Consider the following 16,823-nt stretch of genomic DNA (forward strand, 5'->3'; position numbering starts at 1 on the left):
CCTGGTTGGAAGGAACAGGGACTACAGAACAGGGACTCCAGCCTAGTGCAGCATTACTAGAAAACACCCAGGACTCCAATGTTCCTGACAGCTCTCCTCACATACTCAAAGGCAGAAACAATGCAAGCATTCATCAGTACAAGAATGGGTCAACAAATGTAGTCTATCCATCCAATGGAATATTATTCAGGCAGGAAAAGGAATGTAGTTCTGATACATGCCAACATGGGTGAACCTCAAAAATGCTATGCTAAGTACTAGGAACCAGGTTCAAAAGGACAAACACTGCACAGTTCCATAAAATATCTAGGATAGGCAAATTTAAGACAGAAAGTAAGTCAGAGGTTGCCAGGGGCTGGGAGGAAGAGAGGAAGGGAAGGGAATGGTCAGTGGGTCTGGAATCCCTGGGAAGATGAGAAAGTTCTGGGGGTGAATGGTGATGATAGCTGCACAAACATCGTGAATGTGCTTAATTCCCTGAACTGTGGCAACGGAGGTTAAGATGACACGCTTTATGTTATGTGTATCTTATAAGTCGCAATAACAAACCCTAGAATCAGAGCTGGGAGCTGGCACCATGTCACCACAGGGCACTGCCTGGCCTCTGCCTGATCTCCTTCTTCCCTGCTATATCTCTTTCTTCTAGGCTGTGCCTTGGAGTCCTGAGCCCTGGACCTGCCTGTCATCTCTGGGTGTAGGCTGGTGGTGGGCATAAGTCCCATGTGCCAGCTCAGTTACTATGCATCCCTGCTGGCTGGTTGTCTCCAATCTCCCATCCCTGCCCTGGTGACCCAGGGGGCCCAGCTAGCTGCCTGGAGGCTCTGGAGGAGTGCAGTCTGCCAGTCACCCCTTACTGAGGCACTGGTGACATCCCTCCTCCACTGTATGACTCTTCTGTCAGTAAGGCCCTCCCTACTGGACCTCCAGCTCCCATTGTGAAAACTGAGTGAACCCAGGACGGACTTCTGAGGAAGGAGAGGTAGGAATCACATATGCTCCACTTCTGCATCCCCACAGATATGCAAACATTGCCTGATCCCTCCCTCTGCGTCACTGACTGGCTTCTAACAATGACCTCTCTAAATTGCCAAAGGTCACCACATGCAGTTCTACCATCTGGCCCAGAAGCCTCCCCGCTTAGGGCTGCTCAGTTTTTCTGCCAAGGCTAGGGCTCTATCCTTGGGGACATTCTCATTGTCCTGGGCCTGAAGTGTCACCTCTCAATCTGCTTAGGCCACCTGAGCAGCAGTTCTAGGATTATGCCACAGAAATTCTAAAGCTGTCAGCTAAAAGCTGGGCTCCTAAGTGCAGGAATCTCCTAGTCGGCACAGACAGTGTGGCCTTATTAATGAGGCCAGGAGGCAGATGGAAGAGTAAGTGCATCTGGAGTCACAGTACTGTGTCTCACTGCAAGTTCACTTCACCAAAGGGATATCCCTGAATCAGCCTAAGAGCCACACCCTATCAGGGTAGAAGCAGAGAGCCACACAGTTTCTGCAGACGTAGAGAATGTGACGCTGCCATGAATGAAGCTGGCTCCGGTCACAGGGCCACTGAAGAAGCCCATGGAATAACAGATAAGTGGGTGATTAAGTACAAACACCCATACCTCCAGACCCCAAGGTTCCCTTTTCCCACACGCTGGAACCCTCATCGAGTAGGGAACATCTCTCTATGCAACGAAGTCATCACACTACAATAAATAGCTCTGGATCCTGGACAGACCCTTTAGGTCACAAAGGCAAGGCATGGCTGTACTTGAGCTGTTAGGAGAGCCCAGAACCCTGCTAAGCCACACTCTTTCAGCCACGACACACAAACCTTCACCCCACTCACGACGTGTTTAGGGAGGGAGAGCAGGGCTTCAAGTCCAAGCCACTGAGCTCCACTCCCTGTGGCCATGGGGGCAGGGGATGATAGAGCTTACCGGCCTCGCCGACGAAGACTTCCACAGGTGCGCTAGCAGGACTCTCACCGATGATGTTGTAAGCGGTCATGATCACTTCATAGCGCCTGTACTTCTTCAGATCTAGGAGGGTAAAGGAGACTGGTCAGCTGGCAGTGGGACCACCTTAGAAAGCTCCCTCCATGCCCCTACTGGAGGAACCAGCACCCCGAGGGGAGGCAGGGAACAGTTAAACTGCTTTCCACAATGGTCTGTGACATGTCTCCGGCCCTATTACAGGCCACATCCCTCCTCCTCCTGCTCCTCCTGGCTGTCAATCAAGCACCCACAGAACAGGAAGATGAAATGCAGCACCAAAGCCTTCCCAGGGCCTTCTCAGGGCTCTGTTGGAGCCAGCCCTGGCCTGGATCTCTCCAGAGAACTACCAACAGGTACAGGAAGTCTTTGGGATTTAAAAAACCTAAAAAGCTATAAGTAGACCCGAGGTCCTTGAGTTTTTCATGACCATGTGCTAGGAAGACAAAGGTGTATGTGGGAAGCCATGTTTGTAGTGACACAGGTAGGTGGCTGAGCACTGGCCTCACACTGAGTGACAGGGAGAGAGGAGCTGACCTTGAAGCCAAAGTGTCCTAGAAACTCCCGTGGGGAGACTGCTGTGGGGCTGGTGCAGCTTTGCCAGGCCTGGCATGTGCCACCTCTGGGGTGAGTGCTGGACTCACACCAGGCTCCACAATGTGCCTCCCTCAGCGAGTCAGATCACAGAGGTCCTCTCATCCTGGCCTCAGAGCAAAGAGCACGGCTCTGCCCATGTGCTCAGTCAGGGTCCCACACTCCGACTCCGCCCAGCAGCAATGGAGAATGGCCCACAGGAAGTGCTCCTGCACCCCTACAGCTGGCTAACGGATCTCAACCCAGGAACTCACACGGCTACTGAATCTTGGAGGAGGAGGAGGCTGAAAATCCAGCATGACCTCCACCTTGGGGACCCTCCTGGCCAGAACTGGGTGGGTCCCCTAGCTCTAACTTGCTGCCCTGCTGAGGGATGTGTGGGAGGTGACTGGCTCCAGTGGATACTTCACAAACATGTGCATGGGAGTGGTGAACATGGGGAAAGAGTGACGCAGGGTGAGCAAAGGACCCACTGGACGAGTGACACTCTGGGAAGGAGTATGGTACAGGGAAAGACACACCTCTGGGTAACTCTTGCCCTGCTAACCAGGGGCTATGTCAGCTGCCCATAGGGTGTGGGGTAGAATGGCATGGTGTGGACTGGGCCCTTCAAGAAATGTCAGAGAGGCTCTGAAAGGCCTGGCTTCCCTCCCCCAACCCTCCGAACCCAGCCACATTCCCTGCATCAAAGAAAACCACATTATGGGATCACCGTCAGGCACATACTAGATTTTTTTTAGGTGCTGGGGACTAAAGCTAGAACATCATGAATGCTAAGCAAATGTTCTACTACTGAGCCACATTCCCAGGCCCCACATCTGAATCTTGAAACCCACCCTCAGGCAAAAACCAAAGGGAAAGCTGCACAGTTTAAGGTCAGAGGAAGGATGGACAGACAAAGTGTAGCATGTAGTCAGTGGAATATTATTCAGCCTTAAGAAGGAAAGACATTCTGTCCCCTGCTATCAACAGGCAATGAACCACGAGGACTTGATTCTCAGGGAAATAAGCCAGAGCCAAGGGGACCGAAAAAATGTCTGCGGATATGTGGTCCTAGAGTTACTGGATTTATAGAGCTAGGAAACAGCATGGCGGGAGCTGGGAATGGAGAGTTCATGTTTAATGAGCACAGAGTTTCAGTGTGGGAAGATGGAAAAGCTCTGGAGGTGGATGGTGATAAGTGGATCAGCATCACCCACTAAAAACGGTTAAGACAACGAATTGTGTGCTATGTGCATTTTGTCACAACTTAAAAGAAGAATAAAAAAAAAAGAAAGGGCCAAGGGAGTCAGAGAGGAGATCCTGCCCAACCCGACTTTCCTCTCCATCCCAGCCCAGGAGACCAGATGCCAGTACCACAAACCCTCCAGCTTCCACTTCTGGAAGTTTCCTTTCCTGTCCCCTGATGATTTCAGCATGTTGAGAAGCAGCATTGCAGTGGGGGTGGAATCCAGAAATTAGAGCCATTAATCCAACCTGGTTTCCCTTGGTCCACTGAGAGCCTAATTGGCAAAGGCCTGGTCACAGTGGCCTCCGGCTGGAGAGGTGTACACTTACGTGTTAATTCATACGTTGTTAACCTGGAACTGCTGTTCACGGTCTTGAAACTGCTTTGGGCTATCAGGGATAAGCAAAGCAGAAAGGCAGTTAGCACAAAGGGAAGCAGTTACTGCAGCAGATATGAGAGGAAGTGGCTGGCTCCCTCGTGCACCTAGAGGTACATACTGCAATGTTGCCCACATCCTTCCCATCATCCCTGGGGCTACCAAAGCTCCTCCTACAACAGCAAGACACTGGTACAGGACAGGCAGAGGCAGAACACCCGCTGATGGAACCAAACTTGTGTACAGTGTCTGGCCTGCCATCCTGCCTGGCTGCACCAGGGAAGACTCAGACATGATTTCTCCTAGGCGCTGCCAGAAAGCAGGGCTGTCAGCTTGTTGGCACTCACCTGTGGAGCCCTGCCCTGAGATCACCAAAGCTAAGCACCTTTGCGTGGCTTGGTTCATGTTTCTGGCCCCACTACGGGCTGGGCCTTCTGTGGTGCAGAGCCCAGGGAGATGCCAACTGCTGGGTCATCAGTAAGGAACACCCTCTGGGTGGAGCAAAGGTAAAAAACAGCCATTCTGTTTCCTCAGGATCAACAGCACTGCTCCTGTACCCATCAGGGCCACCTGTGTCCAAGGCTCTGTGGCATCTCTCTGTGGTGGAGAGGCTGAGTGCTGGGGAGCAGCCTCCTGGTGGGAGGGGTGGGAGACATGGAAGGCGCTGCCCAGGGGCACATTTCTAGGCCTACTCCCCACCTGCATCCTTGTCAAGGGCAGGTGGGCTTTCTGTGAGACCATGGTCGGGGCCTAGGAGATGAAAGCCTCTACCCGCTTCCAAGAGAAGAGGAGGTATGGGATGGGGGCTCCTGCCATTCCTGAGGTTGCCTTGGTGACAGCTGGACCAAATCAGGGCAGGCCCAGGTCAGGTCAGGGGTGGGAGACTCCAGGCTGCAGGCTGAGGCCACATGTTGTGACAACTGCAGAGCCTGCCTTTGCCATGATGGGCCTGGCCCAGCCTCACGCTCAGGCCTATGCCATCCCTACATGCCACAGCCATGCTTCCCTAGGGCCTGGTGCTTGTTCTCCCTTTGTCCATGGCACTCAAGGCCCCATTGTCCCCTCGCTATGCCCCACCAGCCTCAAACCTGTACTCAATTCACTACTACTGCAAGCCATGTGACCTAGGTCCCCAGCTTGGGTCTGTGCCCCATCCAGGCTCCCCTGGTACCAGGTCTCTTGCTCAGAGTGGGGTGGTCCCAGGCGGAGGTAAAGGGCTCACCTGTGAGCTCGGCTCGCAGTGCGGAAGGGCTTTTGAGCGTCTTGGCCTCGGGGCTGGTGCCTGCTTCAGACTCCAACTCCCGGTAGTAGATCCGGTATCCCTGTAGAAGCCCATTCAGGCTCTCATCCCTCGGAGGCTGCAAAGATACCACATGCTGAGCCATGCCGAGAGTCACGTCAGGGGCTTGGTGGCCTCTGCCTCAGTTTAACCAGTCCACTGTGTGGTGGAGTCACCAGGTCAAGTCTACAGTTCCCAATTGTTAAAGCAAAGAAGGAAAGAAAGGTGTGAAATTTATGAGGAGCCCTCGCTCACACTTGGGTTACCTTGGCATGTGTGGGGACACAGGCACCTTCTCTCATATCTAGCTGGAGCACTTCAAGGAGCCCCAAGGCCGAGGCACAGCCCCAAGGCAAGGAGGCTGCCAAGATGGTGTAACCCCAAAACATAAGAGAACTTGGGAAGTGGCCCAAGCCCCAACTGGCTCCGCCCTGCCTGCTCATCCCTGCCACCCATGCTGTGACAGCCATACCGGGCCCCTCACTGACGCCTCCACGTGCCAGGATACCCCACTGCACAGCCAGACTAAGGCTGGATGCCTCATGGTCCCCACATCTGCTAACACAAGAAGGGCAGTGACAGGGCAGGGCACATTCCTACGGGGCAGGCAGAGGACATGGGCTCAGGTCCTGCTGGGACACAGGTGTGTGGGACCAAAGACCTCTTCCAATCCAAGTGGCTGCTCGCCATGCAGGACCCAGCCAAGGTTGTCTTCCTCTCGCAGTCAGTGTCTGTTAACAAGTTGGAGGAGGATATGCAGTGTATTTGACAGATCTGTCAGTAGAAGGAAAACCCCTCCTTCTACACAGGTTTCTCATGAAGCCCTGGTGGCCACAGCCATGTGGGTGTTGGGGCTCTGACAGTCTGGTCTCTCCTCCTTGGAGGCTCAGATGAAGAATGAAGGATGACAACCTTCTAAGCTGAGACCAGGAAGGTGGACGAGACAAGGTCACGAAACCCTGTTCAAGGACAGGAGGAATGCTGAGTTTCCCATGTCTCCTACAGAGTGGCTGAGTACACGAGGCCACCAGCCCCTCAGGACACTGTTCTGTGGCCTGAGCAAAGTCCACACTTTTGCTACCACAGACCCCCATTGCTGTGGGCTGCACGGTGCTGAAGTCTAACTGCTAGTGCCTGGAAGTGACCCCATTAGGAAATGGGTCTTTTGCAAATAGAATTAGTAGTTGAGATGAGGTCAGCCTACTCCAATGACTAGTGTCCTGATAAGGGGAGGGAAATTTGACAGATGGTACAAGGAGAATGCCACGCAGAGACTGAAACAGATCAGCAAGCCAAGGGATGCCCAGGGGTGCTGTCAATCAAAGGACAGCCCTGTCACCCATGCTGTGGCGGCCATACTGGAAGAGGCGGGAAGAAGGCTTTCTCTGAGAGAGCGTGGACCTGCCAACACCTTGACTTTGGACTTCTGGTCCCCAGAACTGTGAGCGAATAAAATTCCATTGTTTTAAGCCACCAGCTTGTGGTCATTTTGACAGTAGTTCTGGAAAACCAACATACAGTTGCTAATCCCTACTCTCCAATCTGTCCAAGTCAGGTACCAAAAGGATCTGGGTTTTCAGATAAACCTTTCCTTTGAACTCTTGATACTCATGATCTAAAACTCAGACTGGGAGCAGGCAGCCTCCTTTGCTATCCAAACCCTTCATCTGAATGAGTCAGAAAACCAGAAATACTGTTTCTTGTTTTGTTGTTTTTTTTTTTTTTCTGTACTAGGGATTAAACCTAGGGCTTTCACACTGAGTTATATTCCCAGGCCCTTTTTATTTATGTTAAAAATTTGAGACAGGGTCTTACTAAGTTGTTAAGTATCCAGGCTGGACTGCAACTTGTGACCCTCCTGCCTCAGCCTCTGAGAGAGACATGAGTTAACACTATTAGCAACAATAATCACACTTGACTAAGGAGCACAGTGTGTACATGTCACACCCAGGATGGCTTTCAAAATGAGAACTGCTAACTCACTGAGTCCTCAGCACCCAGGCCTGCCACACAGAAGGGCTCGTGGCTCTCTGCCATTCTCTGCATGCCCACAACCTGGAATAGCACCACAGCACACAACCACACAGCCAGAGGCAGAAAAGTGTAAATGCACACCTGGCTGGATCTGCCAGGTCTTGCTGGTCCACACCAGAGAGGCCAGAAGATCCACGTCAGTGGGGGCTTTGACCTGGATACAGCTCTGCCATATTGGCCAGGCGGCAGAGCCGAGTGTGGGTCTAAGCCAGAGGGAGTTGTCGTGTGAGAGGCCACATCTGGCTGAAAGGCCTCTGTGCCTGGGTTAGCATTTTCCATGTGTCTAGTGGAGAGAATCTTATAATGTCTGCCAGCTCCTCTGACCTCTGGCTTCTATTGTTTTTTTTTTTTTTTTTTTTAATTTTAATTTTAATTTTTTTTTTGGTTTTTCTCCGGTACCGGGGAACTGAACTCACGACCTTGCGCTTGCCAGGCAGGCGCTTTTGCCGCTGAGCTAAATCCCCAGCCCCCCTCTGCCTTCTATTGCACTTGAGGCTGGGAAGGAGGCAGCACCTGAATGCTGTGGGCAGTTTCCCCCTAACTCTCTGAAAGCAGCACCAAGTCTCGTGGATGATTCTCCATCTTTTTGTCCTTTGCCTCCTGATGACCTCGCTGGCTTTCTTTTGGGACTGTAAAAGGCTTCTGGAGTCTCTTTACAGCAGGGAATATGTCTTGGCCCAAGTCCTGTGCTTAACTTGAGGTTTGTTCTGGGCACAGTCTTCTGTATTGGCTCAGAATAAATCACTCTCTTATCTCAGAATCACTCATTGTTTTTTTTTACAAAGTTGGAAAGTGGATGTGTAAGAATAACAGGCATTTCCCATGCTGTCTCAGTTTTACCACTGCCCCAGTGGAGGCCTCAGGGAAAGCTGAGCTTGGCTATTTTGCCAACAGCGGCTCAGAGATCTGATGTGGCCTGTGGGCCTGTGGTACAATACAGCAGGGCTGAGGGAACCGGAAGGGAAGGCTTCCACACAGCTGTAGCCCAGGTGCAGGGCAGGTGTCATGAGCTAATGTATGAAACCACTGGGGTCTGCATCTGGGGCAGTCAGCTGTCACCTGGCTACCTCCTTAGATCTATGTAGTCTGTGTCCTGGTGTCCTGAGTGCCAGGGAAGGGAGTAAGCAAGGACTGTGGAGCTTCCTGGAGCAGTGCTTACTGCCAAGGCAGAGCTGAAGCTAATGTACAGAGGGATGACTTTGAGCAGCCCTTGGAGAAGGAGGTGGCCACAGTGCTTGGTGTGGATCCTTTAGGAGGATGTAAGGATGGGGTGAGCTTCCCATGGTTGGGGCAGGTTTGGGAGGGGCAGCCAGGCTACAGGTGCAGCCCCTGGCCTGTGTTGTTCTCTGTGGTAGATTCCCAGGATGATCTGAAGCTCAATGCAGGACTCTGGCCAGAAAGGAGCTTCCCCTGAGTCACTGAAGAGCCACTCTGGGCCCGGATGGTACCCTGGGCCATCGCTTTTCCTATCTTGTAGAAATGTATGGGTAAGGAGCCCTCTGCCAAATGACAGATGGCAGACTTCCTCATAGAATTCTAGGATTTTGACCTTGGTGAGAGAGGGACATACATCCCTGCTCCACTGCTTTGACTCACATGGATGTGTGCTGGGAGCCTGCTCTTGCAGTCCTGCCCAGAGTTCCTGGCACTGTCCTCACTCACACTGGTGGGAGGTGGGAATGGCAGGGAAGATGAGAAGGCTCATACATTGGTCTCTGGGATCTGGGCTGACTGGAATCAGCAAGAAGGGAGAGGCGAGAGGGAAGATCAAATACTTGCAGCTGGGTCTCTTTAAGTGCCAGCCTGGCAATCTCACCCGAGGATCACCTTCAAAGCCTCCCTCACAGCCCTGGATTATTCCCGTGGCAGCTCAGGCACTCGGCCCCAGCGGGAGGATTGCCAAGGCTCTGCTGCCGCCCCTACAACATGCAGAGTTGGAGATGAGGTCACAGCCAGGGCAATTTACCATGGAGCAGGAGGCAGGCCTGGATTGGGATGTGATTCACCAAAAATATCAAATAAACAGGAAGTGGGAAGGTTGGGAAAATAAAAACATCTCACTGGGGACTAAGTGTGGTTCTGGACCTGGCAGCAGAGACGCTATCCCCAAGCCCTGGGGCGCACATCCTGGGACCGAGGACTCCTGATCTCGGATTCAAGAATAGTTCTAGCCAAGGTGGACAGGATGCTTGGAGGCTTTGGTAAAAGAGGCCAACCAAAGACCAAAGGCACAAAGAACACCAGGCTGAGGTCACATTTGCCAACAGGCCGACAGATGGCTGCCTGTACCAGAAGTCCGAGCATCACAAGGGTCAAAATGCATCCCTTCTACCAGCAGGAAATTTTCAGAGGGGAGGCACAACACTGCTGTGGCTTAGGGACTGTCCCCAGAGGCCTGTGTACTGGAGGCTTGGTCCTCAGGGTGGTGCTACTGGGAGGCACTGAAACCTTTGGGATGTGGGAGGCCCTCGGTTGCTGGGGGGTGAAACTCTGAAGGGGACTGTGGGATTCCAGCTGCTCTTTGTCTCTTTTCCTTTCTGGTCATGAGATGAGCAGTGTTCTTCTCCATCTGCTCCCCAGCATTGTCATCTGCGACCCTAGCCAGAGGTCCAAAGCTGCGAGTCTGCCCAGTCATGAGCTAGAAGCTCCAGAACTGGGAGCTGAAAGAACTTTTTCTCTTGTAAGTTGATTATCTTGGGTGTCTTGTTATTGTGGTGCAAAGCTGCCTGACCCAGGCCCAGAGGACAGTTTCATTGGGACCTCAGCTGTCCCAGGCCCCATCTTCCCAGCTGAGCTTCACTCACCAAGACGGTCACTATGCAGATGGTGGGCCTGTAAACATGGGATTCTGAACGGTGTGTAACCTAGTTTTCCATCTGTGGAGTAAGGGATCATCCTGTACAGCTCTGGAGGCCCCCAGAGGTCACCTCCCTGGGACACATGGGCTCAGGAAGAGCGGGGCAGGTTGGTCTCTGGATCTGGACTCTGGTTTTGTGACCACCATGATCGCTTGAATCCCCAGGCTCACACTGCACCCATAAAAGGCAGGAGTCTGTTGGTCTCCAAGTATTACATGAATCTAAACAAAAGTCCCTTTGCACCTGGACTGGCTCTCCCAGCCCTCAGCTGACGTTTCTGAATTGCCATGTGCCCAGGGTCAAGGCTCTGTCTGCCCCCTGTGTGTCTCTCAGCACTGGGGACTGATGGACTCAGATGAAGTAGCTATTCAGTCAACTCTCTGGAGACTATGACGACCGTGTGCCCGCTGTGTTCCTGACTGACTGGCCATGTGTGCAGGCAGATGTGTGAGGGGACTAGGCACCTTCCTAACCATCTTCTTCTACCGGCCGCTTATCAGACTCTTTGAGAGTCCGGAGTGGGTTTTCTCCTTTCAAAAGCTCCCTGTGAAAATGCAGGTGATCTAGCCAAAGTGTGCCTGGGTGTTATCACACAACATAGCAGGGAGCCAATGGTGCACCGGGAGACCAGGATGGATAGCACGTTGAGTGGAGGGGTCTGGGCTGGGCAGGAACAGGAGTCCCACCTTGAGTTCCCTCCTGCCTCACAGGGACAGGCTGAGCCACACGGCTTGGGTGGGAGGAAGGTGGGGCAGGCCCTGGCTAGGCCCCTTCTTTAGGAGAGGACCTGGACTGAGGGATAGCAGGAGGCACCGTTAGAACCAAGTTGAAGTCAAATTGGATTGCCATAGTCCCTGGCCATGACTTCCACTTCCTGGAGAGGGGAGCAGGGATTCCCCTCAGGATTAAGTTCCAGTGGTTAGAGGAACACAGGTGGTCCAAGGTGCCTTCCCCTGAAACACAGCATCAAACTCCTGGCATCTTCCTGCCTCCAAGCCTTTGCCCCAGCTGTGCCTTCTTGCTTTGTACCTGGGGACGCCATCAGTCCCTTGCAGTGTACTTAGTTTCCCTCCGACCACAGTTAGTGGCTCCCTGCTGCTTTCCCACTGATGCCAACTGAGCTCTTGCAGTTCTGTGCCTGTCCCTCCTACCTCAGGAGCCCAGAGCTCTGCTTGGGAGCTGGCCTTCTGCACACTGTGGTGCAAATGGAGAAAAGAACAAACTCCAGTATCTGTTGTGAAAAAGCCCTGAGGCTCTGCTCCCTGCCTAGCAGATGTCACGCTCCCTGGGGAAGTGCCTGTGACAACACTGAATCCATCTTCTTCTGGCAGCTCCAAGCATGAGGCGATCTACTGCTTGGGATTTTTTCTTTGCTAGAAAACAGTGTCCAAATCCACCGGAGGACTCCGAGCTGCCCGAGGGGACACCCTTTTGAATGGCAGGCAGCATGGCCGCTGGGAGGTTTAGGAAAGCCAGCGTCAGTGTTGTGATCAACCTGAGACCTCCCTGCCTGTTCGGAGGGATGCTCAGCGTAACACAGTGCCCCTCCTGTCTGGGACACACGTTCAGATCCTGGGATTTCAAATAGAAGAGGACCCCATGGAGGCACAGATTGATTATCCCACTAAGAAGAATCAGACTTGACAGGCTGCGGTGGAGGAGGCATTTAAGTGGGGCTGAGCCTTGAAATTACAGCCACTGTTTGCATTTTTCAACAAATTACTGAAGAAACAAAGGTTTACAGGTGAAACGTTTCATTGGGAATGCAAATCTATATTTAAACCTACTTTCATTTCCTTTGTTCTGTTGGCTCTGATTTAGCAAATTACTCATAATTTCAATTGTACCTCAACTGCCTGGCAGTTGACAGGCATTCGTTCCTACAATGCAGCGTATTGACCACCTCCTGCTCTGGGCTTTTTGCAATTAGTTTGTTCCAGTGGGCTTGAAGGGGACAGCTGATGGACACATGTGCCAAGTTCCTCTGGCGCAGCTCTCAGCGCTTCCAGCAGCAATGGAGGGGCGCGATGTGCGCCGTTGGAGGCAGGACGCTGCGGCTGACCGTGGTTCACAGTCACTGATCTGGAGGGGCCGACCTGTTGTGGCCTGAGTGTTGGCTGCTTTTAGAGAAAGGAGCTTATCTTGTGACTGGCAGACCGACGGCCATGTCTACAAAGAAAATGCTAATTTTTGAGTGGAACTTAACACAGTACAAAAGCCCAATCTTCTTCCAGCTGATTACACTCATGGAGGGTGGGAGACACAAGTGCTTGGGGCCTTGAATTTCCATTTTGAGTGTTTCCTACCTCCTGGCACAGGAATTGGGGCCCAGTGGAGACTGTAGGTATGGCGGACCTGGAATACCAGAGACCTTGGCCTTTAAGATTTTCTGTTTCCAGAGCAGGGACCTAGAGCCAGAGAGACCTCTTGTGGTTACAGTGGCCCCAGGGAGATGGAGGCCAGGTCCTCTGTCACTTTGCCAGGGTGTCCAGGCAGATAGGGGTGGATGGGAGCCCTGCCTGTGCCTCCCTGTTCCCACCTAATTCCCTACTCCACAGTAAACCTACAAGAGGCTGAATTCATGACGGTGAATTCCAAGTTCACCAGGAAATGACTTTTTGTCACTCTGAAAGGTTTCTGTCCTCTCTAGAGAAGCCATGAGGCACAGAGAAAGGACGTGAAGGAGGGGCCACATGACTCCATCGATGTTCGGAGGAGATGACATGCTCTTGGCAGAAACCTGCTTTACCGAAGTCAAACGGGTGGTAAAAACAAGTTTCGCTGAGTTGATCCCTACAAAATGGCCACCTCTGTCCCTCGGCTGTGGTGTCATTTGCTAGGATTCAGTCTAGTACTGACATCACCAAATGGCAACCTTGCCAGGGAAGCAGGACTGCTAGGACTCCGCAGTCACAAGCAGGGTAATTTGGACACTTCTGTCACAAGGTTCCTCCTACCCAGGTCTCCTGACTCAGTTCCTTCCCCTCAGCTCCAGTCCTGGCCTTGAGGTGCCCCAGGAAGGCTGCTGAGGCAGCAGGCCGTTCTTCAGGGCCTGGGAAACACTCCCTTGGGATGAGTTCTTCGAAGGCCTTGTGCTCGTGTCACATATACGACCCCCTTCCAGCCCCTGCTGAGCTACATGGTTACAACGGCCCTCGCCAGGGATGTAGCTTAATGGCACAGCACCTGCTTGGCAAGCGTGAGGCCCTGAGTTTGATTCCTGGTACCAAAAAAAAAAAAGTACAAAGCACAACATAGCCCTCTTGGCTGTCCAAGGTATCATCCAGACCACAGTACTGGCTTGGTTTTCAGTGTCACTGAGGTCAGCTTCATCTCCTGACCTCCACAGCATTGTCCTCTTTCCTGCTGACTCTTGAGTCAAGGGGTCACTGTCTTCCATGGTGCTAACAACCTTAGGAAGAATCTCACTCGTGACCACACACACCACCCCTTGGGCCACAGCAGCATACCTAGGTGTCCTCCCCAACCATTCCCCAGCATGATAACCTCCAACCTGGTGTCAGGGGCAGCCCGGTGGTCTGCTATACCTGCCTGGGCTAGCCCTGGGCCTGGGGAGCTAACCCAGAATCTGGTATCTCTGCTTCCAGGCCCTGGGCCCAGCCCTTGTCTGTAGATTCAAGCCCTCATTCCCAAGGTGGGTTTTCCCACGCTCTGCCTTTCTGTTACCTGTATCCTCCTCTGTATCTATTTACTAACCCTGCATTTAGTAAATATGACCCAGAACTGGGAATAGGTGCAAAGAGGGCAGCATGCCCTTTCAATGCTGTGCTGGCGCACTCGCCCACAGACCCGCTGAGCGTGGCCTGCTACCAGGGAAACACGGCTTGTCTGCTTCAGTGTTCACTGGAGATTAAAGACCCAGACTTTGTAAAAATACACATGATCCTGTAGCCATTCTATGTAGCAGAGGATGACTTCTCTAGGCAAATAGATAGCTGCAGGTGAACTGACTGCCTGGGAGAATGTTGGGGAGAGAGGACTCTAGCATCTTGTCCAGGCCTACAGGCATCCATTCCCGGAATGTCTGAACCAGTCCTGACACCCTACCCACCTGCCTGCCCTGAGGACTCTAGGATAGGTTCATTCTGTCCTTGCACTGTGGTCATGGTTGTAGTGTTTAGGAAATAACTATGACACCAGTTTCCCTTTCACTGGTCTGCTGATCAGGCTGTATCCCTGTTCCACTCACACATTTGGTGTAGGTGTGGCTTGTATCCAAGTCCAGCCAATCTGGGTGAAGGGCCCAGAGAATAAGAGCGTGTCATACAAACTGCCAGGGTCCCCAGCTCTTACCTGCCACTGGATCAGCACGGAGGAAGTGGTGTGTGGTGTAGCTGAGACAGATCCTGGAGGCTCTCCTGGAACTGAAGCCCAGAAGCAGGGTTAGAATGGCCCAGGGGCCACCCCAGGGATGTGAGGGGTGACCAGTCCTGCCCTTCCTCCCTATGGGCAGCCTTCTTGCCTTTTTGAAGAGCTCCCAAATGTGGCCAGTCCCAAAAAGTGTGGCCATAGGCACTGCCCTCCCCTTTGCTCTTCACTAAGACTTTGAGTCTGACCTCTCCCTGGTGGACCATTTAAGGGCTGCTCACTCCAGTGATAGTCACCTGGGAGCTTCCTATAGTTCTAGAACTTGGGGAAGTGGTGGACATACATCATTATTTGAAGTCTTAGGTCAGAGTTGATTCTCCTGAGCAGGACAGATGGTCACGTAAAGCGGGTTTGAATTCTAATGGGGCTGTTGGGAAAGGGAGCCGATTTTAGCGAGGCTGCCCAAGGCAAAGGGTAGTGGGTCATGGTCCAGGAACCTGGGTGGTTCTGCTCTGTCCTCTGGAGAGACAAGGTTGGTTTGACCTCTGCTCAAGGTTGAGCACTGCCCTCTGATCAAAGCAAAATCCTGTCGTCCAATACATCAGGAGGCCTTCTTTGACCCCTCCTGTGTCCCCTTCCAAATCAATGCAGCCCTCTCTTGGGGAATGCTATGTCTGCTTGGCCGTAAGGTCCTAGAAGAGGCCTGATATTCTATGGCTAATAAATATCTCCTGAGTTTAGTTAGACTGAGAATGTCCCACACTCCCATGTGAGTGCCTGACCAAAATGCCTGGGTCACTATTCTGTGATTCTCCTCTAGACCCGTGATCCCCTTTTCTCCCCATTTCCATCCACTACCCCCACCTCTAAGTCCATGCCTCATTTGAGCCTCCTGCTGGTCTGTCCTCAGGTGAGCCTTGGCCCAGCTTTCCAGAGAGCCCAGTTACACGGCAGGGAAATAAAAACCACCCTAATAAGAAACTGTTTATCAGTAAACCATCCCCAGGCTCAAAGAACCCTCCCACCTAGTATGGGTCACAAAGCCTGCAGCCTGTCAATCTCTGCTGACAGCAGGAGACAGTGCAGCACAAATACAATGCAAATCCTCCGCAAAGGGGAACTACACTTCTCAGGAAAGGAAGATGATGAGATAGGTGCATCAAAAGCACTGATTTGAATATCAAAGGATTAAGAAAGGCCTCAGGATCCTGAAGAGTCGCTTGAATAGATTATCAGAAAGGCCCCTGCGCCCAGGTCACAGGGAAGCTGTTCCATCTCATGCTCACAGGGTTTGTCAGAGATAACACAACAATAAAACCTGCTTGCTGTGTGTCTTTCTACTCTGCTCTAAGAATCAGTTCACAGTTGTGAATATCACCTCAGCTGTGTTACATGTGAGGTTCAAGTGAAGGCATTTGCAGTTTGCGTTGGGACTGAAGTTGCAGTGCCAACCTTCTCTTGTGGGGAGTGCCATGTTGGTCCCACTGTGAGTGCATTGATCGGAGGAGGACGGGAGTTTGGGCTGTGTGTAGCCTCGCCCTGAATGAAGCAGCTTCTCTCCCTTTTGATTTCCCCACTGGCGGGCTGTGAGCTCTCTGAGGTAGACTGGGCTCTTGGCAGAGTGAGCCAGTGAGGCATGCCTGCCCCTCTCTGGCCCCACCCTCCATCTTCCCCTGGGCTCTAACAAACCCCCAGGATTATAGGGCCAGGGAAATAGTGCAGGCATTCACTGAGGCTGGGGTCACAAAGTCCTTTGTCAAGGCAGGTGCAGCCTCTCGCTCTCGAGGACTCAGCCAGCCAGGGACCTCTAGGAGCCTGGAAGACCCCTCTTTCAGGGCACAAACCAGCAGATTCTGCCCATCGGGAGGGCTGGGTCTGCGGCAGAGTGTCTGAGTGCAGCTGAGACACTGAGCACGGCTCCCTCCACCTCTGAGCTGGTCCCTCAGGTCCTGTGAGGCCCTGTGTGGCAGCAACTAAACTCACAGGTTCTAAAAAGAGCAGAGCTGAAGATGTGAGGTCGTGGGCTGAGCCAGCTGGAAGCTGGTCTATTTGAAAATTGTTCCACTGGTGCGTTAAATGGAAAAGACAGTGTTTTGGGGTTGGCTTAGGGAATTGTTATAAAGCACTGTTGGGTGAACTAAGTG

The 16,823-nt window shown here is 52.5% G+C and overlaps 1 protein-coding gene across 1 annotated transcript in view; it reads right to left on the reverse strand.

The window, feature by feature from the left end:
- The window catches only part of Sdk1 (sidekick cell adhesion molecule 1), a gene marked incomplete at its 5' end in the record, with an annotated part of 870,484 nt that overhangs the window by 61,714 nt on the left and 791,947 nt on the right, over positions 1-16,823 (reverse strand). Inside the window, 4 exon segments of the mRNA XM_005397857.2 lie at positions 1,928-2,029; positions 4,133-4,192; positions 5,402-5,537; positions 14,665-14,735. Coding sequence (XP_005397914.2) covers positions 1,928-2,029; positions 4,133-4,192; positions 5,402-5,537; positions 14,665-14,735 — 369 coding nt within the window.

This window comes from Chinchilla lanigera, unplaced genomic scaffold, assembly GCF_000276665.1.
Source record: "Chinchilla lanigera isolate Chin_1 unplaced genomic scaffold, ChiLan1.0 scaffold00059, whole genome shotgun sequence".
Taxonomy (NCBI): domain Eukaryota; kingdom Metazoa; phylum Chordata; class Mammalia; order Rodentia; family Chinchillidae; genus Chinchilla; species Chinchilla lanigera.